A 23,969-nucleotide genomic window follows, 5' to 3' on the forward strand; every position below is an offset into this window, starting at 1 on the left:
GGTTCTGGCCCCAAATTGTCTGCCAGCTCGGTCTTAAGAACTTAACTTTCAAGCCAATGTATTTAGGTCTTATTCCTCCAAAAATTGGCTTACGTAGGAGCTCAAATATGTGGCTGCAAAAATGTATACCTTATGGGGATAATCCTGCTGGCATTGTTAGTCCTGGGCTAACAGGACCAGCTCCCCTATGGATCAGTAGGAATAAAATTGTGAGTTCTTGGTAAAGGAAAGTGGGAGGCACAAGGATCTCTTGAGGTTGGTGCTTTTTACACAATATAGTTAGGGATAACCACGTTTGCTTAAGACATCAAATTATTCAGGGTGGTAAAACAGATTGTGAAGCGTTCCAATCGGATTGTTCCAAACTGGGTGACAGTATTGAAATGGCCAGTGTGGTGAACTCTTAAGCTGGCGGTGGCAATTGCTGCACTTTCTCCTCCTGAATATCTGAAGAAGTGTGCATGCACATGAAAGCTAATACCAATGGCAAACTTAGTTGGTCTCTAAGGTGCTACTAGAAGGATTTTTTTATTTTATTTTGTTCCTCCTGAATAGATTACCCAAACCTCGAGAGAGAGAAACTGCTAGGTTGCTCCATCTTTCCATTTTATTATTTAAGTTATTTCAAATTGTTACCACCTCAAGTGCACACAGAAAGGCAACATATAAATGCAGTAATAAAAAATTGTTCTAATGTATTTTTCTTACGGCCATTGTTGCCCTACCACTATTAATAAACCTGCACCTGAATTTCTTACAAGAAAAACCATTTTAAATCCAACCTTGTTAATCTTAAATAGCAATTTCATTTGTTCTTTGCTGCAAGAGCTGGCTGACATGTTGTGGAAAAGGGCTGGTTTCCCTTAAGCTTAGGTAACTGTTGCCCCTCACAGTAAAATGGCAGTATCTTAATCCTCACCTAGCAACATAACATTTAGAAGCAGCTCAAGAAATGTTTAAATCGTGTTTTTTGTTAAAGGTAGCCAAGAACACAAACTGAAACACACTAATGGGGCAATATGAAAGCTAGCATTGTCTACATATAACTAGTCTTAGAGCAAGGCCTAATTTCATGCAGATGGCAAAGAGAAAAACCTGAAGGCAGAAGAGAATGGTACAGGAGAAGGGAGGGGGGGAGAAAGGGTATTCTGACCACTCTAGCTCTCAGATTTCTCCCAAGGGAAATCTGCAGCCCCCAGCAGAAAAAAACCTTTATATAGACTAGGGGTAGGAAACATTTGGCTCTCCACAGTGCTATTTTTCTAGCAAAAGTGGTGCTGGAGCTCACCATGAACTTCTCTCTTGTTCTTTTAGAATGGCAATGGCACCCACCTGAGAGATACTAGAGCTGAGCTCTGGCTGAAAAAAAGCTCTGGTTTTCCAGATGTTAAGCTACAGCTCATCATCCCTGGCCATTGGCCATGCTTGCTGAGGCTGTTGGGAGTTGTAGTTCAGCAACATCTGGAGGTGGCAAAGGTTCCCCAGCCCTGACACAGACAGCTGTACCTGAGTACAATTAAGCATAGTAGATACGGCAATGGATAAAACCCTGAAGTGCAGCTCCAAGGGATATACCAAATTCCTGGGCCAAGGTGTGCTCTAATCCCTGCCAACAAGCCATTCCATGGCTATGAGGAAAAATGAAGAGAACTGATGCGGGATAGTACCAGCTAAACCAATGTACTTAACTGATTATTGCAAAAAAAAATTACTTTTTCTTAGAGGCTTTATTCACACTTTACTACTATATTAGATTTGTCAAGCTTCAGCAGCCCATACGGATGCACCTGCTGTTTGGGTCTGAATGAGACAGCCCCCTAGTTTACAGAAAAGCAAAATCCATACACAGAACACTATGCACACTCTCCACAAGTATAGAATTTTTTTTTATTTACAATACCCTATAAAAATGTAAATTTAGAAATTTCATTAATCATAACCAAACCAAAAAGTAAAAGCACAATAATAATAATAATAATAATGGACCACTTGATCGTGTTTACGGAGAGGAGTAAAGAGTAGAGGAAAAGGATTAAGAAAGGTTGAAAGGCTGTAGGAAAAAGGAAGGTGTGAGAAAGTAAGTTAGAAATCTGGATTTAAGGGAGGTGTAAGGAGAATACTGTGGAGAGGCAGCCAGTTAGTAACAGGCATTTACTGGTTGTAGAATACCTACATGTGCAAATTGTTTTTAAAAGCAAAGAAAGAATTTTTTAAAAAAACACCTCACCACATTCCAAAAAAAGGAGCAAGAAAACAGCAGGACTTAGCAGTGTATGATATTGAAACTCACTAAGTTTAATCTGTTCAGGAAATTCATTCCTGGTACCTTATTGGTTAGTCTACAAGGGATCTTGGCCAGCTGGAGCTTGAAGCAAGGTGTAGGTCAGAGACAAAAAGCTCAGGTAGAAAGTGAGTCTCAGGAAGACTAGACAAATGTGCAAAGATGACATTGCTTCATCACAAGGTTCAGAAAAGGCGGATCAGTTTGCAGGACTGGGCGATGCCATATTGAGACATCTGGCACTGGAAGAGGTGGGGAGACAGAGTCACCAGTGGGCCAATCAGAGGGACTTCCCATCATTTAAAAACACTCCCAACATAAAGGAGACACCAACAGGTCTCTCCATTTCCGCAATAAATGTGGACTATTCTCTTCCTCCCACCCAGGCTGGTGTTCTTAGTGAAGGGGGTCAGGAAAGTGGAACAACTTTCCTTGCTAGTCCATCAGTAGTGCGCCGAGGAGAAAGGGGTCTTTGTAGGGAGGGAAAGCCATTGTGAAAGTGCTAAGGGGAAAGTGGGGGGGGGGGGGCTTGGGGTGATTCAATGCAGCAAGGACATGCAGAACTGCAAACTAGCAATGAGGGGCGGAGAAGGTAAGCACATCCCCAGCCAAGCTCAGAGCAAGAGAGCAATCTTCTGTGCTGGACCAGAGACACAATCCCACAAGGATTTATTCTGAGAAGGCACTGCCTCCTCTTCACCCACTAAAATACTCTGGAGGTGGCAGCAGTGATGGAGACCAGCGTGGCAGCAGTTTGAGGCCTTCTATCGTATTCCTTGAATTAACCTGAAACAGAAGAAAGCAGGAAGAACTGTAAAGATTGCGTAATCTTTCTAGCTACTGCAGCCAGATTCCTTTTTCCCCCCTAACTCAATTTTGTTTCGTATCCATATAAAAGGGGTGAGGAATCTGTGGACGTCCAAGTACTGCTGGAATACACCTCATGATTCATGACAACTAGCTATACAGCAGCTTTTCTCAACATTGTGTTCCCAGATGTTCTTGAACTACAACTGCTATTATCCCTGATCACTAACCATGCTGGCTAGGAATGATAGGAGTTACAGCCCAGCAACATCCAAAGTTGAGAAAGCCTGGGCTATGCCGGCTGGAGCCGATAGGAGTTGGAATCCAGTAATATCTGAAGAATTGTGCTGGACCACAGCAAACATCATTTGCTGTGCTATTGTATTATGAGTGGAACAGTGTTTGTATAAGGTAAGTACATTGCAATGTAGTCGAAGCAAAATTCCAAGTATGTTTGGTACTTGGCCAATAAATTATTCCTTACTAAGAACGACAGGTTCCCCAACCCTGACAGACAGCTTCCTCAAAACTTAAATATTACAAAAAACTACTACAACAGTTGGTGAACCGACACAGAAGTCTCATTCCAGCCACTCCTTATTAGTGTACTTCCAACTATTAGCCCTTACTGTGGAACTACTGCAAATGTGAGAATCAGTGGCACAGCAGTATCTTCTCCACTTTTCTCCGTTTAATATATTTATATATATAATTATATATATTGGAGACACAATATCTCCTCCCTATTCTCCATTTCCATGCCTGACTTCTATTATTGTGCGGATAACATGACAATACTTACTGCAACTTTGTCTCTAGCACATTTAGTTTCTGCTGATCAACATAGCGAGAGAAGAGAGACAGGAGATTAGAGGGGGTGGACACTGGCTTGGCCAAGGCTGCTTGAGGAATCCGGAGAAGCTCTCTGGTTGCCATGAACATGAGTTCCGTCCTGCCAGAGACAAGGAGGTAATGGTCATTGTAAGAATGGCTTGCACAGAGTGTGGTGCAGGGCATGGAAGTGGAGGTTTGTCAAGAGAGGCGCTTGAGTTTACATGCCTACCACATCATAGGATTAAATCTGTAACCCACTCTAGAATTGTATTTGCAATGTAGAGCAGGTAAAATGTTTTTACCGTAAAAAATAGATGACATTTACTACTGGGAGATAAGAGACAATCACCCCATGTTGACAGATATTTTAGGAAACAAGGATGGACACAGCAAGTTTGACAGTACTTCACACCACACGACACTGTTCTAAAGTCAAACTTGATCAATTCAACAGGGGCACTGCTTTCAGAACATTTGTCTTTGGCCACAACTTAGATTTGACTACCAGTTGGTAAGGAAAGGGCAAACATGAGACCATCTGGGAAAGTTCTTTCCTTATCCTGATCCCATTTGATATTAAAGGAGGCTGAAAGGGCAGAAAGGAATACAGTGATTCAGGTTTACGGAAGACAGCTAAGAGTCCTCTGGAGCTACAAAAATAATCAGGAAGTAACCTTGACAGCTCTAGGAGACACTAAAAAAGCCATGATCAATATTCCAGCTACTGATCTTTTTCAAGGATGAGACAGGAGGAGAGAAACCTACCAATGTGGGTATTTACAGTAAATGGTCACAGCGCTAGACTTTCAGAAGAGGATGCTGCAGCTTTCTGCCTCCCCCTCTGCTGTTCCCAGCAATTTTAAGATAAAAAAGCTCCTTCCTCTTCTCAAGGTATTCTTCTCAAGGAAGGTTCATAAATGTAATAAATAAACTACAGTATGGCTCTCACATGCTATATGGCTGAGATGAAGAGAACAGGTCCAAGTATACTTAATCCTTAAGTTCTACAGTACAAAATCACCAGAGCTTCAAGCTTGCTGCCCAACTCCTAGGTGAAATTTGACAGGCTCTTAAGCACATGGTGAGCCCTTCTCTAGGCAAACTTCAAAGCAAGGACTACCAGCCTCAACTTATCAGCTAAAGAACCTGCTTTGAGTGTTTTGAGTATATACAGAGTGCTTTCCCCCTCACCAAGCAAACACAGCCAGGATGGTGGCAAAGACAAAATGTGCACTGAAAGAAGGGCAAAAAACAGACAAGAGCAACAAAATGTCTCCGCACTCCACCCCACATGCAGTACAGCAATGGCAACTGTAACCATATGGAATCAAGGGGGGGAATTATGCAAACTAGAGCTAAATAACTTGCTTCTCATGTGCTACCAACATGTACCAGAAACTATGCAAACTAGTCTTCACTTACTATTGTGGATTATCTGCATTTGTTTGAAAGTCAAACTCAAAATATTTCATTTTTGAAGAAATACATTTGAAAAGTAGACACATGAAATGCCGGGCTGCTCAGACTCACCACTGGTTGTCTTGCAAGAGATCTGTAGTAGAATCTGAACTCTGCAGTTCCTCCCCACGGCTCAAGACCAAGTACAGCAAAGAGAGGCCAAACTGGAGTAGAAGGGGGTGGGAACAGAAAGGAAAATTAACACTGCAACCCTATGTACACCTCCAGTAAAAGGTTATGCCCCAGTTAAGTCCATATTACTTTAAATAATGACTAAATCTCCATTTAGAATTAAAAGGGTCGATCTGTTTTTTTTCAAAAACGTAAAATGCTCAGCTGCACAGAAGAGACAGGGCAAAAGAAAAGAAACTGATATCATAAATCAAGAGATGTGAGAACAGCTGCATAGGAACAGGTGCCTAGGAACTCCAGAGCTTCATTCAGGTGAGGGAGCAAGGGCACTTCTTACATCCTAGCAAATCTTTGTAAGCAGCTGTGCCTTTAAAGCCTCATCATTAACATCTCCTCTATCCTAAAGTAATGCCTAGCCGTAAAAAAAAGTCTAGTGGTACACTAAGCACTGATAAAAGTGGAGTAAAGAGAAGAAACCTTGTTCTGGAGCACATTTGTGAGGTGCGGGTTGGCTGATGCTGTCGTCGTCGTGCTCTGAGGTAGGTTCATTAGCTGCTGCAGGATGCTGGCGACAGTTCCCATTGGAAGATGATAGAGAACAAGGGAGAAGGGCCTCAATAGGCAGGGTAGCACCTGGGGAAAAGGTTTTTAAAAGGGCCATGCTTTTGTCACAGGACAAGAAGCATGCTCCATACCAGAGACCGACATCCTAATTTCTGAGTCTAGTCTAATCATTAATATATTGCAATAAAACTCCTTTATGCTGAGCATAGCTGCCAAGTTTTCCCTTTTCTCGCGAGGAAGCCTATTCAGCATAAGGGAAAATCCCTGTAAAAAAGGGATAACTTGGCAGCTATGATGCTGAGTGCTGTGGATAGCGTTGCTATAGCACTTAATTTTTGTTTTTTAAACACTGGTTTATTGTTCATTGTATTGTATCTGGTACTTTTTATATTTTATTATCAGGTGGAAATGGGTTTTTTTTTAATAGAAACTAAGCTGCTTTCTGGAGAAAGTTCCTCAAACAGTGGGGTATAATGAATAAATAGAAGTTTAAAGTGGGAGAAACAGACTCCATCTCCATTTTCCTACCCTTTAAAGACAGCCACTTTCTAACTGGTTTCTTGAACTTTTATCGGCCTTTGTCTTGATACACACGGTACATTCTCAGGTTTATGCCTCTGGTACTTAAACATGTTATCAACTTTCTTACAAATGCTAGCTAACACCTCACTTTAAAAGACTAGGAAGGAGATGGGACGACTGGAAGAAGAGATGTGCTCTATTTGTGGCTTTGGCCTCTCCAGATTTATCAAGGGAGACTGCCAACAGGAGCTGGAATCTGTAAAACCATGGCTGTCATAATGTACAGCACGGAAATTATTGAAACACTGCAGACATTTATAGAGGATTCCTATGTTTAAGTCTTGCTAAGTTCAATGGGGCTTACACCCAGGTATGCATAGGACTGTAGCCTTAGTTATTTTGTTGAAAGACCCTAGTCCAGGCACCCCCAAACTTTGGCCCTCCAGATGTTTTGGACTACAATCCCCATCTTCTCCAACCACTGGTCCTGTTAGGCTAGGGCAGGGGTCCCCAAACTACGGCCCCCGGGCCGGATGCGGCCCAATCGGCCTTCCAATCCGGCCCGCGACGACCCCCGCCGCCCGCTGCCGCCGCCCGCTCTCACGGCGCGCGGCGCAGCGACGATCTAAAAAACCGGCAAAAAATCGCCGAAAATCCTTTGTGCGCATGCGTATGGGCCTCTCCCGACCCGGAAGAGGTCATTTCTGGTGCACTTCCGGGTCGGGGGAGGGCCATACGCATGCGCACAAGCGATTTTCGGCGATTTTTTCCCCGTGCGTGTGCGCATGCGCACGGGCGCACACTCCCCCGCCCTCTGGCCCGCTGCGCGCGCACTCCCCTGCCCTTCGGCCCACTGCGCGGTCGGCGCGGCGGGCACCGGCCCGCCGCGCGGTAAGTCTGGGGACCCCTGGGCTAGGGATTGTGGGAGTTGTAAACCAAGACATCTGGAGGGCCGCAGTTTGGGGATGCCTGCCCTAGTCAATCCCAAAAAAGACTAATCCTAACAAACACAAGCAGGACTACTGTATTTTCCTCTTACTTTAGTAAGAGAAGGCATTAGTTATGCAGGTGAACACTTCCATTCCTGTAACACTCAAGACAACTCCTTAGTGGCCTCTCTTCAGCAGTGTTTACCTCATCCTGAGCATCCTTCTTAATTAGGAATGGCAAGTTCCTGGCTGTGGCCATAAGTATATCAGCGGCTTGCTCAGTGGACAAGAAAGGTAGGATCCGGGCAACCAGACGTTTTCCTTTCCGAATACACATGATCTGCACAAAAGCATCATCACACAGTCTGCCAGAAAAGAGCACACAACTTATTGTTAGGTGGCGCCAGAGCATATGATTCTTCTCCCCCACCGAACTTCCTCTCTAAGTGGCATGCAGAGCTGGCGTAGCTTTGAAAGCCTTGCCCACAGCCACAACACTCTTCATGAAGGTACGGCATCTAGCAACCTACATAGAGTTCTTCCAAACACCCAGAAAGTCTTCAGAGACCATTTCATCGGGAGCAGTAACCTCATTAAGGTCAAATAATTATTTTGAGTCGAAACAGCTTTAAAATCATATTGGGTTGGCAACAGGGTGCTCCCTGGGCCAGGTATGGCACTCTAAGGGGGAACATCCACTTCACAACCTAGAAGTGAGGGGTAATTATGGAGGAGGCTACAGTTGTGTCCCCACCACAGGCTAGCAGGCTGCTAAAACAAGAAGCCTAAGTGAGGAAGCGGGGAATGACACTAAGTTTATTACCAAATAGTCTGTCCTAATATCTTGGAAACAGTTTGTCAAGTGTGGTTTGCCATCCCATTTCCCTCCAGAAGCTAATCTGTACCAACTAGTTTTTGAAACTTTTATTCTTGCAGTGCTTATTCCATGAGCCCCAATACTGGCCAGTATCAGTAAGGAAACAGATAATCCTGTCTATCTAGGCTTCTGCTAGTGGGGCATCCCACTTAGAATTCTGTTCATGTGATGCTCCCCTGTCTGTGGAATCAGGGGAGAGGCCAATTGTCACTAATTCCCCCTACAGTCACTTGTGCACCCAAATATCTGTCTGTCAAATTGGGAGGAACTATTTTCTTTTTGGAATTGTATACAAGAATCTTACTCTTACCTTTCCTGGTTGGGCATTTTCCCCTTCAGGTTGTCATACATGTCACAGATCTTCTGCTTCCTCTCCTCCATCAAAGCCAGCCTGTCGCCCTCCAGGCTCAAAAGGTAGCGCCTCTCATAGTCTTCTACATCCAGGAGGAGGCTGTATGTCTAGTAATCAAGAAATGGGCTTTAGACATGCATCTAAACTCAATGCCATATGACACTCCTTATAGGACTACAGTTCTAATGCCTGAATAACACTGATGAATGGGTAGGCTGTGCCATCTCCCCACCTTCCCCCAAAGCTTTAGACTTGACTGCTGCAGGCCAAGTCAGATAATTAGAATGATAGAATTGTAGAGCTGGAAGGGACCCCGAAGGCCATCTAGTCCAACCCTCCGCAATGCAGGAATCTCAACCAAAGCATCCCAGATGGATGGCCATCCAACCTCTGCTTAAAAACCTCCAACGAAGGAGAGTCCACCACCTTCTGAGGGAGTCCATTCCAGCTCAGTGTCAGAAAGTTCTCCCTTCATTAACTTCATTTAAAAGGAAACTATACTAAGTAGGAAACAGACAGCAAATAGAAGCAGTAATCATGGTTAAACCACCAAAAGGATGTACAAGTGATTTCAACAGTAGCCTCTCTATTCTAAATCCAAGATGGCATAACCCGTCATGGTTAAACTGCGCTGCCACCAGTTTAACCACTAAGGGCTGAGTTAGTAGCCTCCCTTTAACCTTGTACTGGATGATTCCTGCTTTCCAGGGAGAATGCACCAAAGTCTCAGACTTACCTTCTCAATAGTGAAGAGAGTCTGGCGCCTTTTATCTCGAACCTGCTTCTCCTTTGTCTCCTAAGGAAGAGTGCAAGGCATGCTAAGAAAAGTTGCCACTGAACAGGAAAGTTCCCCTCTGCAACCTGAGCAGGAGCAAGGTTTGACAACGGGCCCATATTTGAGAAGAAAGATGACAAACCCATAGCTTTACACTATCCATGGAGGGAGCCCAAGTAATCCTAACCAGAGAAACTTACGTCTTCTTCCCCTCGTAACGTCACAACGGCATCAATCATCTTGCGGGGGTTATTCACACTGGAGACTGTGAGCTTCCCCAGTGAGCCTTCAAACTGCACTGCAAGCATAAAGAAAAGGCAATGCAGGTGAAATTGCATGAGCGAACCTACTTGCCCTAACATGCTATTGCTACACAAAGTTCTACTGTCCCCATCTCTTCCCGATTACATTTTCACTCCATCAACCAAACTGTGCCTTCCTTATCAACCATCTAGGAAATGAGGCTATATTTGGGGCTCAAATACATGCAGACCTACAAGGCAATCTGTTCCTTGCTGTGTCTAAGCTTGCCTTCATTTACTCCCCAGCCCTGGAATGGTATATAGGGTGAAAATTTCATATGCAGCAGAATGAGATGGTAAAATCCTGAGGGAGCAGAACAGGTTAAATCACTCCTAACAAGTAGCAGGAGGGAGGAGAGTACATTTCTAATGCTCCTCCATACTAAAGACACCACGTGAATAAAAGGTTAGCACAACAAGGAACACGTCTCGCCATGTGCTATTTTTCTATTTGCAGGGCATTCTTTGCCCACCCCACCCCATGCAAGGCTGAAGTAGCACAGTCCACCCTTCCACATCTGGATTCTAGTTATTCCTCCTGCTGCATGCATTCAGATCAGTCCTTGGTGCACAAAGGTACTTACCTGGCTTGTAGGCATGCTCTAACTTGGCAACTTGTGGGGTGATTAGTTTGGTGCGCTCTTTTTTGGGACCATCCCCATGCATTTCCTCAGCTGCAGATAATTTTTCTAGCTTCTGAAAATAGTTCTAAAGGAAGAGAAAGCTGGTTAGAAGTCTAGAGGCACAGCACCCTTTAACCCAAGACTGGAAAGTTGTCCCCAGCAAGACAAGAAGCAGAGTGCTACAATGGGCCTCCATGAAGCACCAACCTGATAGTAGAAGTCATCCAGGTATGGATCAGTGCTTTGCAGTTGCATCATCTGGATCTTGGACACCCAGTCCTTTTCCCGCTGCAGCATGAGATTGGCGTAAGGGTCCTTCCTGATCTGCTCCTGGTGGCTATTCCGGTGGCTCCCTCTGTCCCCTGCTGACCCATTTAGGCTCCGGTGCTGACTGAAAGGGGTGCCACAAAATTCAGGAAAAGTACAGACCAATTACAGTGGAACCTTGGTTCCCGAATGGCTCAGTTGCTGAACAAATCGGCTCCCAAATGCCGCAAATCCGGAAGTACGTGTTCCGGTTTGCAAACGTTTTTTGGAAGCCGAATGTCCAGCGCGGCTTCTGCTTGAGTGCAAGAAGCTCCTGCTGCCAATCAGAAGCCACACCTTGGTTTTCAAACAGTTTTGGGAGTCAAACAGACTCCCAGAATGGATTAAGTTCGAGAACCAAGGTACCACTGTACACAGTAGGACACAGCATGCAAGTGCTCCAGGACAGCGGCCTGGGATTTATGTAAAGTCTCTTGGCACAAGACAATTCTGAGAAGAACAGATGCACTCCAGCAAATTCCTTTAGCTGTATTTTTACATGTCCCAAGAAACAACCCGGGGTCAATCCAGCATGCAAGTTCATGGTGCTGAGCTTCGCAACTTAAGAGCAGGTAAAAGAGAGGCTAAGTTTCTTCTGAATAAGCGAATTTCACCCTGTCACCAGTTTGCTCTGTTGTGACATGCCATGAAGTTACTTTCAGGATATTCATTGAAAGGGTGACCAGAATAACCACAGGATGTTGAGAAATACCTCCACATAGAGGCACGGTACTCAGGAGTATGGGTATTCCAGGGGTATGATCACTGTGGCAAAGACCGCATCAGAAAAACTGGCAATAGCTCTCTTTAAAAAACAAAATTCTCATCCTGGTTACAGAGAGAAAGCCAATACACGCAAGCAGATATTGAAGGCTTAAAAAATAGAAAAGCAATAGATAGTATCCTATGCATCTAACTCCCTGAGGCCTATCATCCTAAGAATTGTCTTGCAAAGCAAAACATCTGTTGAGTTTGCCTCCAGTGGCTAACCAGATGTTCCAAAAGAGCTTAGTGGCAATTGATCTCTGCACCTCCTCACTGGAGATGCACTGCCCCCAACATATGGAGATTCAATTTCCAGCTATTTTAGCTAATCACTATCAATACAGACCCATGAACTGTCTAAATCCCCTTCCATCTAAACTAGCAGCCATCTTCCACCTGAGGCAATTTTGTTAAGATTATGAACTGCCTGAATTAATCATTCCTTTTCCTGTTCCTACTTCTTTTTGCCACTCCAGCTCCGTTTGGAAGTCCAGGATAATCTCCAAGTCCTTCACAGACTCATAAAGTGGAAGGTGTGTCAGAATGCCATCAAGCCCAACATTCTGTTGGTGCAGGAAATCCACTTCTGTAGAATCAGTGGAAAAAATGAGGGCTCCAAAATGAGGAATGAGTTGGGTGCCCACCAAATTATTCTTCCAAAAAAAAATCTGATTTTATGTAGATCTTTTGGGGCAGACATACTGCAGAGGCACTTGATGTATATTTACGGTATATACAGGTTACATCAGACACAAATAGCTTCTCCTTGACACCAAGTATACACAACCTTGGCAGAACTTTGCTTCTTGTGCTGGGAAGATACTTAAGCTTTCCCTCCCTCCCTCCATCAGCAGAAGTACACAGATGCACCCAACACTCACTTCCTGTTCTGCTGCTGCCTCTGGTGCAAGAGTCGTCGGTGCTGTGGGTGAAGGTGGGTCGTATCCGGCCGGAACATCTGCGGTTGAGGCCTAGGGAATAAAGTTCTCTCAGGAAAGAGCAATGGAGAACCCACACACAGTTCAGCTTAGCCGTCTTACTGGAATAAAGGTGGAGCAAATGGGATACCTTAAATTCTGCAGGTGGGCTCCAGGACATGGGGAGTGGTGTTGCGAAGAAGGGGCAGACGGCGCCCCAAAGTAGGCACGAAAGCCGCTAGCTGGAGGCATCATCTGCCCAACTCGGCCCTGAAGTAGTTTGGGGTTCATGGAAGCAAGGGGGTTGCTGACAAGTCCAGAGACACGTGCAAACTGGCTGGGAGACAGCCTCCCTGCCTGTAGGAAAAAGGAGAAAACAGCATCACCACTGCAGGAACTTTATCCGCTAGGGTATGCAAGACAGAGAAGCATACCAAGCATGTGTTGCTCATGGCTCCTCTGTTCCCTGAATATATGATCTGGCAAATGAAGCAAACACAAGAAGCAGGTATACGGAGGAAGAACTTGCATAGTAGAGCAAAAGAGCCCATAGACCAGGAGTTAGGAGCCTGTGGCCCTCCAGATGTTGCTGAACTCAACCCCCACCATCCCTGAGCACTGGTCATGCTGGCTAGGGCCGTTGGGAGTTTGAGTCCAACAACACCTGGAGAGCCACAGGTCCCCCACCCCTGCTGTAGAGGATGCAACCACAAAAATGCAAAGGAGAGCAAGGCAGTAGCCAGATGTTTACCTGCGCTCCTCCTAGCAGCTGCGCTCTTTGAAGGTGGGTGAGAACAGGAGTAACATTGGGAGGGAATGGGTGGCCCAAGAGGGAGGAGTTCTGGAAAAAGGAAAATAGAACACACCGACTGTAGAAACAGTCTGACACAACAAGAACATTTCTATGTTCCCCCTTCTGGATATTACTGAGATGACAGAAAATAGAAGGCAGGAGCAATGCAGAAGCTAGAAGTGTCTAAAACAAGCAAGACAAGAGAGGCATTCGAACAACTGGTCATTCCTATCATACAGGACAAGACAAAATAATTCATTCTAACATTGGGCAAACAGTATCATCATCACATCTCAACACTGGAGAGCAGTACTGAGGATCTCTTTGGAAGTATATTACAAGCTGCAATACTGCTAAATTGCTTTATGATTAAAAGGGTACACACGACCACTAAGGAGCAGGAGCACTAAATTTCAACTGTTGTATGTGCTGTCCTTGCACTGGAGCTCCTTTCAAGGGCAAAACCCGAGAATCTTGATACATGAAAATGGGTGTCATGAAAATTAAACAGAAGACAGGAGATTTGAGCTTTTTCCTTTTAGGCTTTTTTGTTTTAGGCTTTCTTGTCTAACAATGAGCAATTATACCAAAAGCCAAACTGAAAGTCAAGTAAACCTTAGAAACACACAAAAGTGCACTGGGAATCTCCTGTAGTTGACAGGCTCTGTGTTCAAGGCCAGAAGGAGGTTTATTTCAGAACAAAGCAATACAGAAGGGAGACTGAAGGTTACATTGATGAGTAAAGGCCTTCAAGAACATTTTAAATAGCAAGGAATGTTGGGGCAGGGTTAAGGGCAAGAACAGATGTTAGACCACAAGCCAACACAGACATTTGCTCAGTCAGAACTACCGTCATATTGCAGAGCTGGTTTGGAGACATTCTCTCACTGAAGGGGCTTGGGTAATGCTGCTGAATGGGGACTCTAATGTGAACAGGCTTTGGACACAGGATCTATTGAAACAGAAGAAAAATAAGCAAATCAGTAGAGTTGAGATTAAACCTCACCACCAAATGCTTCCTTCAACTCTAGGTACCAGACTGCATCCAAACCATTAAGATATCATGCTTCTAGTCATCACCTTCATTGCATTTGAAAGAGAAACGACAAAAACAAACAAGAGCACTTCTTTCAATAGCAGTTTGGACTCACATTTCACTGAACACTAAAAACGCCACTGGAGAGAAAGTCACATCCTTGAATGGGCATCTATGTTACATTTTTATGAAAAGTTTCAGATAATTAATGCTGTTTTCCCATTTTGTCAGAGACAGACAGATGGAAGACAAGCTTCTATCATGGGAGAGTTTGACATCTAGAGCAGCAAAAGGGCAAGTAAGGCGAGGATTCCAAGGGGACAAGGGCGCAAGTGGAAAATAGCATTAGCCTTTGCAGATGCTAAACTGAGACCTCTGTGGCAACCTCTGTGCTACACAACACAGCACAGAGCCTTTTGTTTTCATTCTGTTCTTCTCTGAAGCCCCCAGCCCAGATCCACCCACCCTCAATTCCAGAAGGAAGAAACAATACCTGCTGGTTAAAGTTGGGCATGATGGGCTGCTTTGGTGGCGTCCCAATAGGAACAGCACGAACAGGAGGGCTGCCAATAACTGGTGAGGATGACCGCCTGGGCAGCGCCCGCTCCGAAAGGTCCTGCTCCTCTTCTCGGGCCTGTGGAGGTCTTTGAGGTAGGGCATATTCCAGCACTGACACAGAGGGGACCTCCTGCGCAGAAGAGGAGAACACACACCAGCAACTTACTTTAAATATTTATACATTTGGGAAGAGACACAGGCAGAACGTAGGCTACTGAACTTAAGTCTGTAAGTCTCCCATGCAAAGACAGTGCCACTATCTTCTGTACAGTGCACTAGAGAAAACATTAAATAATGGAAGCCGGGGGGTGCAGGGAGAGGCAGGAGGAGACAGTCACCTTTATGGAAAAACCAAGATTCCCTTTAGATGGAACAAACAAACAAAGCACTGCACCTGATTAAGAAGTGGTCCTCTAATGCGCCTGAGAACTGAAGGCCCATCCCAGATGCTCGAATTGAGCCCACCTTGTTGCTGGAAAGAAGGGAACACAGGGATTAAAAGTCACATGGAGGTCCCTCCAACCTATGCAACCTACCAAAGAAATGAGATTGCTCTTTCCCCACCAATATGTAACCCCACTATCACTTGCTGCACACCTGGACAGGAGGCCGAGTTTGCACAGCCTGCATGATGGCTGGATCTTCCAACTCATTATCAATCACCATCTTGCTGAGCCTCTCTGCTAGGTTCTCTTCGTGGTCCCCCAGCAGGTCCATCTCATCGGCAACTCCCGAATCCACTTGATCTCCTCCTGGTGCAGGCTTCTCTTCCAGCTCTGCCAACCTTTCATGAGCTTCTTGCCAGTCATCATCTGCAAAGGAATGACAAGAAGGATATTTATTATTATTATTACTGCTGTTGTTATATTTTTATACTAAAATTTGTACACCACCCTACACCTGCAGGTCTCAGGGTGGTTCACGGGATATATTTCTTTAAGATCCTGCCCTTCTTGCCCTATCACTCCCTCCTTGTTCTACAGCTGCAGCAGGATCTGCCTACAACTCCTGGGGCAAAAGATTGGAACATCAAAGGGATTTAACAAGCAGCCCAAATATCAGCAGTGCAACTTTGGAAGAAATAAGGATGTTTCAGCACAGTTAGGATATTATATTAAAAGAAGTATTTATAAAATAGCCTCTGGCATATGAATGAAATGGCAGGGCACACTTGTTAGACAAACTCACCAATTGCACCAGCTCCAAATGTGTCATCATTAAACTGGTCGATATCTTCATCTTCCTCAGTCAAGTTATGAAAGCCTTCTTCATCCTCATCCAGAGGGCAGTCCTCGAGTGACTTAACAGAAAAGAAACCCACAGCATTGATTTCAGGAACCAGAAAGACACCTCAACATCCTCTTGTAGTATTCCAAAGCATTTTTCCCACAAACTCTTTCCCTTCCTCCCTAGGCAGAAGTCACAATTTTAGTAGATGGGTCCCCATCTTCATCCTTCCAACAAGTTCTTCCTTCATCCTTCCAAGACATATGCAACCAATATCCCTTCCACCCACCACCAATGCACCAATTCTGAATTAACTATGCACAAAATCCCCTTGAGAGAAGACAACACCCCCCCCCACACAAAACATCACAGCCCGCAACTTTCTGAAAGCCACTTCCTATGTTATGAAGCAAAATTAAGTACTCATCCACATAGTTCCATTTGCAGCTTCAAATGCTACAGTGCAGCACTGTTATGGCAAAAAGCCTCTCAAAAAGATCAACTTGTGCCAAATCATACCCAAACTCACCACTTTTAATTTTGCTACACCCACAGCAACTTAACTCTTCCATCGTGATTTCCTCCCACTCCTTCCCGTGTTGTAATATTGCTACATCAAGTCCTTATTATGAATATAAAGTAGGTGTCATGAGATTCAAAAAGGCAAAGGGGGCTGTTGACATGCGGGGGATACCTGGTCTTGAGCGGTGTGCAAAACTCAAGCGTCTTTCTATTCCTGTTTGGAACAAGCAGATAAGTAGTGTAGGCTGCAGCACACTCATAGTTCACTACCTATATTTTCAGAGAACTATGTGAATGTGAGAAGCCATTGTGCTATCCTACAAGAGGATGCACCCACAATCATTTACTCTGCAGCAGCTTTGCGAGCTTTAAAACTGCAGAGTTACCGGTAAGTGGCTCAGACTGAAGACTGACTATACCATGCTTTCTACATTGCTCTTCCCTGTAACAATAAGGGTATCACACCTTGTGCAAACGATTGCATAGCTTTGTATTCTTTTTTAAAAAAATAATTTTTATTGATTTTACACAATAAAGACATACAAAACATATCCTGCCTTCTTCTCCCCACCCTCCACGAGCCCCCTTCTGCCACAAGAGAGTCTTGTGTACAGTCGTACCTCGGGTTACGACCACCTTGGGTTGTGAACAATTCAGGTTACGAACTCCGTAAACCCGGAAGTATTTTTTACCGCACGCACGCCTCGCGCATGCGCAGAAGCGGTGCGCACGCTTTGCGCATGCACAAAATGGCGGTTCGGGTCGCGTTCGGGTTACGAACATTTCGGGTTATGAACTGCGACCCAGAACGGATCGTGTTCGTAACCCAAGGTATTACTGTACAGAGAACAGTCGAAAGTAGTCCATTACATAGTTGAGTTTCTCCCCACCTCCAGAGCCCCCCCTGGCATAGTTTTGTATTCTCATGCTCTCACTTCCTTTCTGGCATGCCAGAAAGAATTTCATGCAGGGAGTGGTTTACTCATGAGTCAGTTCAAGCTAAAGTTGGACCGGAACACCTTTCAAAGCACAAACCAGACTTTGTTCTCTAGTTAAGTAAAACAATACAACCTGAATTGTGTCGGATAGAGAAAGAAACTAAACAAAGTATCTGCACTGAGCAAAAAAACCCAAGAGTAATAGGAAGAGGAACAGAAACCAGCCAAGCATTTTTACTGAATGAAGCATCAGTTCACATGGTTTACTTTTTACAGACAGATGCTCTGGCAAATAAGCCAATGTGTATGAAAATCCAGGATAAGAAAGGAAAATGTCTATCCAAATAAGCATTACTCTAGGATCGGGCATTTGAATGAGACAAAACATATTTGGTCAACTGACCAGTCAAATACTCATTTAAATATTGTCAAGTAATGGTCAAATATTTTAAGAGTACAGTACTAAATTTATTAGAAAAGGAAATGGAACACTTTAAACAGATTTGATACTTAATTACAAGAACAAGGTTTATGACCTGGTTCACACATCACAGCAAGCCATACATAGTCTGAAACACTCAACTCAGCTTACTGCAAATGGGCAAAATAAAAAAATTCCTTCAGTAGCACCTTAAAGACCAACTAAGTTTTTATTTTGGTATGAGCTTTCGTGTGCATGCACACTTCTTCAGATGGTATCTGAAGGAAATTTTTTATTTTACTTCGACCCAGACCAACACGGCTACCTACCTGTAACCATGCAAATGGGCAAGTGTGCTAGTGGATGCTGTTCAGTTATGCCTACTTTGTTCTGCAGCCAGAGACAAAAACACGGAACAACTGACTTAGCAGTAGGTGCAAAGCAGGGCTCACGATTTGTTTCTTTTCAAACAATCCATGAGACGAAGCCAAGTTTTGTTTTTGGCTTACTGCTCATAGTTTGTTGGGAAGAACAAACCATAGCTGCTGACTTGCATGCAGCACAAAGCCATCCCCTCCCTGACCAGTTTCTCAGCTCCAAGCAGGGCAGAGCAAAATTGAGCAGCATGCAGCAGCACACTGTTCATTCGTGGTGAACTATTTGCTTTGCTTTTATCTATGACTTAATGTTATGTGCAAACAGAGCCATGGTGAAAGGATGAAATAGCTTTTTTTAAAAAACCACCACCTCCCTATTTTAACAACATTAAACAAGTTTGTATAAATGTTAATATTCACATATCAGATACAGATTCTTTATATGCAGTCAGACACCTGAACAAAATAAAGCCAACAACTGTACACGTAAAACCTCAAACATATGAAATACATTAAAGAGGTTTGTAACATAGATGATTATACAATATCAGGAATATTTAAAATATGCCCAATATTAGATCTTCTCTTTTATCCAGAACTTTGAAACCAGCAGTTTTTTGTTTTTGTTTTTCAAAAATGATCTTGCAAGAATGAAGTTAAAACAGAAAGCGAAGGTAAGATGCGACCCAGACAGCAGCATTCCTGGCTTTAAATAACTTCACCAAAGGGACTAATATTTGACTGGTCAATGGATTTGCATGGCAACCCATTACCTACTGTACCAGAGCATACCAATACATTTGGGCTTAGTGCACAGTAACTACAATTCTATCAGCCTTATTCAAGCCCTAGTTGCTCTATACCAGTTTATATCCTGTCTCCAAAAGTTACTGGGTTGGAAGAGCAATGGTCTGTTGCCAAAACAGTAGAGCCTGCTTGGAGGTGAGGGAAAACAGCAATATATGAAGTGCAATTTACTTTTTCTGGCCAAAAAGAAAGTATCAGTTTCACTTGCATCATCAAAAGAGACAGAGAAACGAAAGTATGGTTCATTTTTTAAAAAAATGTTTGCAGCTTGCTTCCCGGGGATTCTAGCTTAAGTCTCTAGGAGAAGTCTGGAGAGCATTTTGACTGTTACACCTTGTGTAGCCAACAGCCATTAAATCACATGAAAACGCACAGCATAGCAGAGGAGGGTGGACAGTAGTGGTGTGTCCATTTAGTGGTGATAACTTAAGAGAATATGGAAGAAATCTAATTTTCCCCATAGTCCGATTTAAAAATGAGACATCTTTCAAACAGTAGTGAAACCTCAAATGTGGATTTATGCAAATGAGTAACAACTAAGCAGTTCTTCTACACACAAGAGCATGGAAAAGGCCTTTTCCGCATAGTAATAGGACAAGAACAGTTCCCTTGATTCCTGCATGGTGTTCAGAATGTGAACAAGTAAGAATGCCTATCCAATGATCCCAGTGTCCATGCAAGCTAGGAGTTTCTTTACATTTTCTTTCTAGTCCCTTTCTTGTACCATACACAAGATGATACTCTTGCATTTCATGTTGACAAACTTAAAAGAATTAAACTCAGCCACCTAATTTCAAGCTTTCAACCACTTGTGTAAATTGGAATGGCTAGACCCTTGTTTTGAATCAAAAGTGAACTATTCCAGGGTTCCATTCCTCTTGTCGGCCCTCTGCGCGCAGGGAGCTCTTGGTGGCAGGGGGGGCTCCTGGGGCGGGGAGGGCAGGGAGGGAGGGAAGACTCAATTGGAAAAAGAACCATTGTCTCTCCCCTTCTTTCCCCTAGAAATTCTCTGTGGCAGGGGAAGTGCTGGGGGTGGGTGGGGGGGAGAGAATGAGAAATGATGTTAGAAGAAAATTTAATAGAAAATAAGGATGTTATGGATATAAGATTGGAGAATTTTGAAAATAGAGTGGGGAATATGACAAGAAAACTGCTCAAATGGTGTTGAAAATGAAAATCAGAAAAGGGGGAGGTAGGGGAAGCCCATAATACAATGTTTTGGAAAAAAGATTTATTCTATTTTTTATTTTTTTGTCTCTTTCTTTTTCTTGTGTTTTTCTTTTTTTTTCTTTTTGATGATTTTTGGTAAAGTTTAAACAGTTGGGTGGACACTCACCTACTCTCTTCTCACTACCCTAGGACCCCTCGGTGGCAGGGGGGGGGTTCCCAGGGTAAGGAGGGAGGGGTGGAGATAAGCCCAATTATAAAATGCACCATCTTCGACTACGCACTGTTCATGGGAATACCTTGTGGCAGGAGGGATCTCGTGGAGGGTGGGTTAGAAGAAGATGGAAATTATGTACTTAATTGTGTATGTGTTTTTGTTTTGTTAATATGCAAAATATGGTCCATGGCGTGCTATGGTCCATGGGGTCACGAAGAGTCGGACACGACTAAACGACTAAACAACAACAATATGCAAAAATTAATAAAAATTATTATAAAAAAACAAAAAAAAAAAACAAAAGTGAACTATTCCAGAAGCTCTGCAAACACCATCTTGGTAGTCAAGATAACCCCAAAATTAATTGGTAGTTGTTTTAGCGATTAGCTCGTGTGTTTATATTCACTTGCTTTGATTTAGGCTAATTGGCTTACTTTTGTTATCCTTATCTGGGGAGGCTTGGAGGGCTGGGCTCTGAGCCCAGAAAGGAGAACTATCTGTAAGATTTGGGTATTTGCCACCTATGCCATCATCTAGCCAGGTGGAATGATGGGGAGTCCTGGCCAGAGTGATGTATGCTGCTTTGTGTATAAAGAACATATGAATGTTTGCTTGGGTGTGGACAAGCCATCTCTTTGCTGCAGTGTCTGTCCCGTGTCTGTAAAGGCTGGAAGACCTGGCAGGCTGATTTGCTCCAAGTCTACACCTTTCTTTAATAAAGCAATAGAACTGATCACTCAAGCATTTTTTAGTCCTCCTTTGGGCTTGCAGTTCAGAACAACCCTGAAAAGAAAGGTGCTTTTACCATCTTTGCTGCAGGACAAAGTACTAAAAAATTAAGGGGGTAACTATCACGGGTTAGGTATATTGACTCTGCACTCTTAAATGACTATCCCAGGGGTGTTAAACGGCTGCTTAAGCCACTTAAATGTAACACAAGAGCAGCCAGTTGGATCAGGCCAATGGCTCATCTAGTCCAGCAACCTGTTCTCACAGTTTCTAACCAGATGCCTGTGGGAAACCAGCAAGCAGAATTCAGGCACAAGGGCACTCTCCCCTCCTGTCCCACTGTACAAAGGATAAAGAATCACATCTGTTGCCCTGTCTGCTTTCAATTCTTGCCCTCTCCATCACTAGCATGCAGCCCTCAAAAGGTTTGTCATGAGAGAATGAGGACCTCAGGCTGAAAAAGGTTCCTCAATCCTAGCTTAACTACTTCAGATATTGTCATGGGAGGAGTTACACTGGAGGAAAGATGGAGAAGGAGCTCCAGCCCATTATGTTCCCCATTAAAAAAACCCTAGCATACTTAAAAAAAAGGATGTGGAACAGACATGCCTGAATCACAGGACACAGTCCTCTAAATGAATGCTGCAGGCTACTACCTCAATGCAATCCAGTATGCCTGTACACTAAATTACCTGGTACATGACATTTTTCACACTTCTCTATCCTAAAAGTCTCACCATGATCTGTTTCTCAGAACACAGTATCCTTCAGTTCCTATCAACAGCTCTATCACACGTTCTGTGAGCAGCATCCAAATGTAAACACTGCACAGAAAATATGCAAGAATTCTCAGTTTCTGCTGTTTTAGTCTCTTCTGTCACTTTTTGAACACAAAGGAGAACTCCTGTAACTTTGCAATAATATCTTACTGAATAGATATGTCCAAGCCCGATTAGTTAAATCCCCCAAAGCACATGTCCAAAAGCCAATCAGTTACATGTATTATTCCTTAATACAATACTATAGTTTTGCATGCAGAGATATGAACCTCCGTTGCAAATGTCATCCTTCAACCCGTATTTCCTTCTATTGTTCAAACCCCAATGTCTCACTGTGGCAAGTCATTCTACATTCACCTGGTACATTCCTGGTACATCACCTGGTACATGGTGTTTCCTGCTTGGCAGGGGGTTGGGCTGGATGGCCCTTGTGGTCTCTTCCAACTCTATGATTCTAAGATTCCTCCCACATGACTTTCCTAAGGGATTCCCAGAATAGCAATTGATTTGTGGGTGCTCCATACACAAACTCCATCTATGTTGCAGATGACTGACCCCCTCCCATGTCTCTGGCATGGAAAGGACCCTCAGGAACCAAAAACACAAATGAGCACCTCAGAGTAGACTCTTCCCCAAAGGCCATCCCACATGAAAGCAGCTAGTTATTCGCTTGTTTAGGGCATAGGCTTCAGAGTTGGGGAAAGGATGCCACTCTCCTTTGCACATCCTAACAGGGCACCCAACTGGAAGACCCCCCCCCTGAGCTGAGGGAACGGGAAGGGGCTGCTCCCCACCACCCTCACCCACAGACTAGACCCAGCCTCCACCGGGTTCACGGACAGGGGTCCTCCTGGGTCATTGTCCACAGACTCCTAGAGCGGCCCCTCTCCTCCAGCACGCGGCGCCGGACAGCTTGGGGGAGGGGGGAGAGAAGAGAGAGCAGAGTTCCAAATACGGGTCAAAGGTCACGGCAAGGGTGGCCCTGGGCGCTTCCGCCCGAGCAAGGGAGGGAGGCCCCGCAAGTAAGAGGCCTGGCAGCAACCACACACCAACAAAGCGTTTCCTCACCTGGTAGCGGAACATGGTTCGCGGGGCGCGGAGGCTCCCTGCCCCCCCCGCCCCACGCAGCGCCCGGGAGGCTCCGCGCGGATACTTCTCCAGCTCCGGAACCCCGCCCCCTGATGCGTGCCTTGCGTCTTGACGTAGTCCCATGAAGTCCACCACACAGGTTTCCTCTTGCGTAGATCACTGGGGCGCGCATGCGTGCAGGGAGTCCCGTTCTATTCCCGGTCCCGCTATGAAGAGGAGGACGCTGCTTTTTTTTCTCCCCTACGTAAGGAGGCGTTGCCCTCTTAAAGGGCCAAAACGCAGTTATTCTTGCGGAGGAAGCGGGAACTGAGTTTTATTTCATGTTGTTTTTTATGTAAGCAATTGGTAATGTTGCGAATCATTCCTGTGCTTACCTTGTGCACATTTGAGACTTCGCAAAATAAACAAATAGAACCTCTTTGAGATGCTATGAGCACAAGATAAATAACACTTTGCAGTTATTTATCAAGTTTAACTATATAGCCATTTGTTTGCTTATTTTAACTGCTAACTATATATTCTTTATTCAGTAAGCTGCCACAAGAGCAGAGAAAGCTGGTGTTTTTAAAGTTCACTCCTCCATGATGTGCACAGCATTTAAAGTAGCTTACAGATTAAAATACACAAATCAGGAAGTTAACACCATAAAACACAGAAACAGCATTACACAAGCTCTCCAAGGAAAGAGCACAATTTTTTTTAAAAAAAAGTCAAAATACTGGAAGTTCAGTTTCTCTTGCTCTGCAACGTGCATTTACTCATTTCTTACATTTCTATCCTGTCTTTTCTCTCAAAGAAATCCATAGGAGCAAAAATAAAAAAGTTAAGGCAAGACAATTCAAAATCAAAACATTTAAAAGCAAGC

The 23,969-nt window shown here is 44.1% G+C and overlaps 1 protein-coding gene across 2 annotated transcripts; it reads right to left on the minus strand.

Annotated features, from left to right (window-relative positions):
* Nucleotides 1-1,870: 1,870 nt before the first annotated feature.
* Nucleotides 1,871-23,242, minus strand: PATL1 (PAT1 homolog 1, processing body mRNA decay factor). Of its 2 annotated transcripts, XM_035124366.3 has the most exons (19): nt 23,084-23,136; nt 16,020-16,131; nt 15,429-15,643; nt 15,226-15,303; nt 14,767-14,961; nt 14,088-14,189; nt 13,196-13,285; nt 12,596-12,801; nt 12,409-12,498; nt 10,664-10,847; nt 10,418-10,541; nt 9,732-9,829; nt 9,493-9,552; nt 8,715-8,863; nt 7,733-7,892; nt 5,990-6,145; nt 5,453-5,544; nt 3,891-4,040; nt 1,871-3,067 (listed from the first exon to the last, which is right to left on the minus strand). In XM_035124366.3, exons 1-19 carry the CDS (start codon nt 23,096-23,098, stop codon nt 3,046-3,048), a joined length of 2,298 nt encoding a protein of 765 aa, XP_034980257.1. In that variant the 5' UTR covers nt 23,099-23,136; the 3' UTR covers nt 1,871-3,045. The 2 variants fall into 2 exon arrangements, with proteins under 2 accessions (XP_034980257.1, XP_034980267.2); XM_035124376.3 differs by lacking the exon at nt 13,196-13,285 and having other exon boundaries at nt 23,084-23,242.
* Nucleotides 23,243-23,969: the final 727 nt, after the last annotated feature.

This window comes from Zootoca vivipara, chromosome 1 (genome assembly GCF_965207765.1).
Source record: "Zootoca vivipara chromosome 1, rZooViv2.hap1.1, whole genome shotgun sequence".
In the NCBI taxonomy this organism is placed as follows: Eukaryota; Metazoa; Chordata; class Lepidosauria; order Squamata; family Lacertidae; genus Zootoca; species Zootoca vivipara.

Coding starts and splice junctions, on each gene's coding strand:
- PATL1 (XM_035124376.3), bottom strand. CDS start 23,227: ATGGGACTACGTCAAGACGCAAGGCACGCATCAGGGGGCGGGGTTCCG. Junction 15,304..15,428: donor AAACTCGGCCTCCTGTCCAG/GTGTGCAGCAAG, acceptor CCTTCTTTCCAG/CAACAAGGTGGGCTCAATTC. Junction 5,545..5,989: donor CAAATGTGCTCCAGAACAAG/GTTTCTTCTCTT, acceptor CTTCTACTCCAG/TTTGGCCTCTCTTTGCTGTA.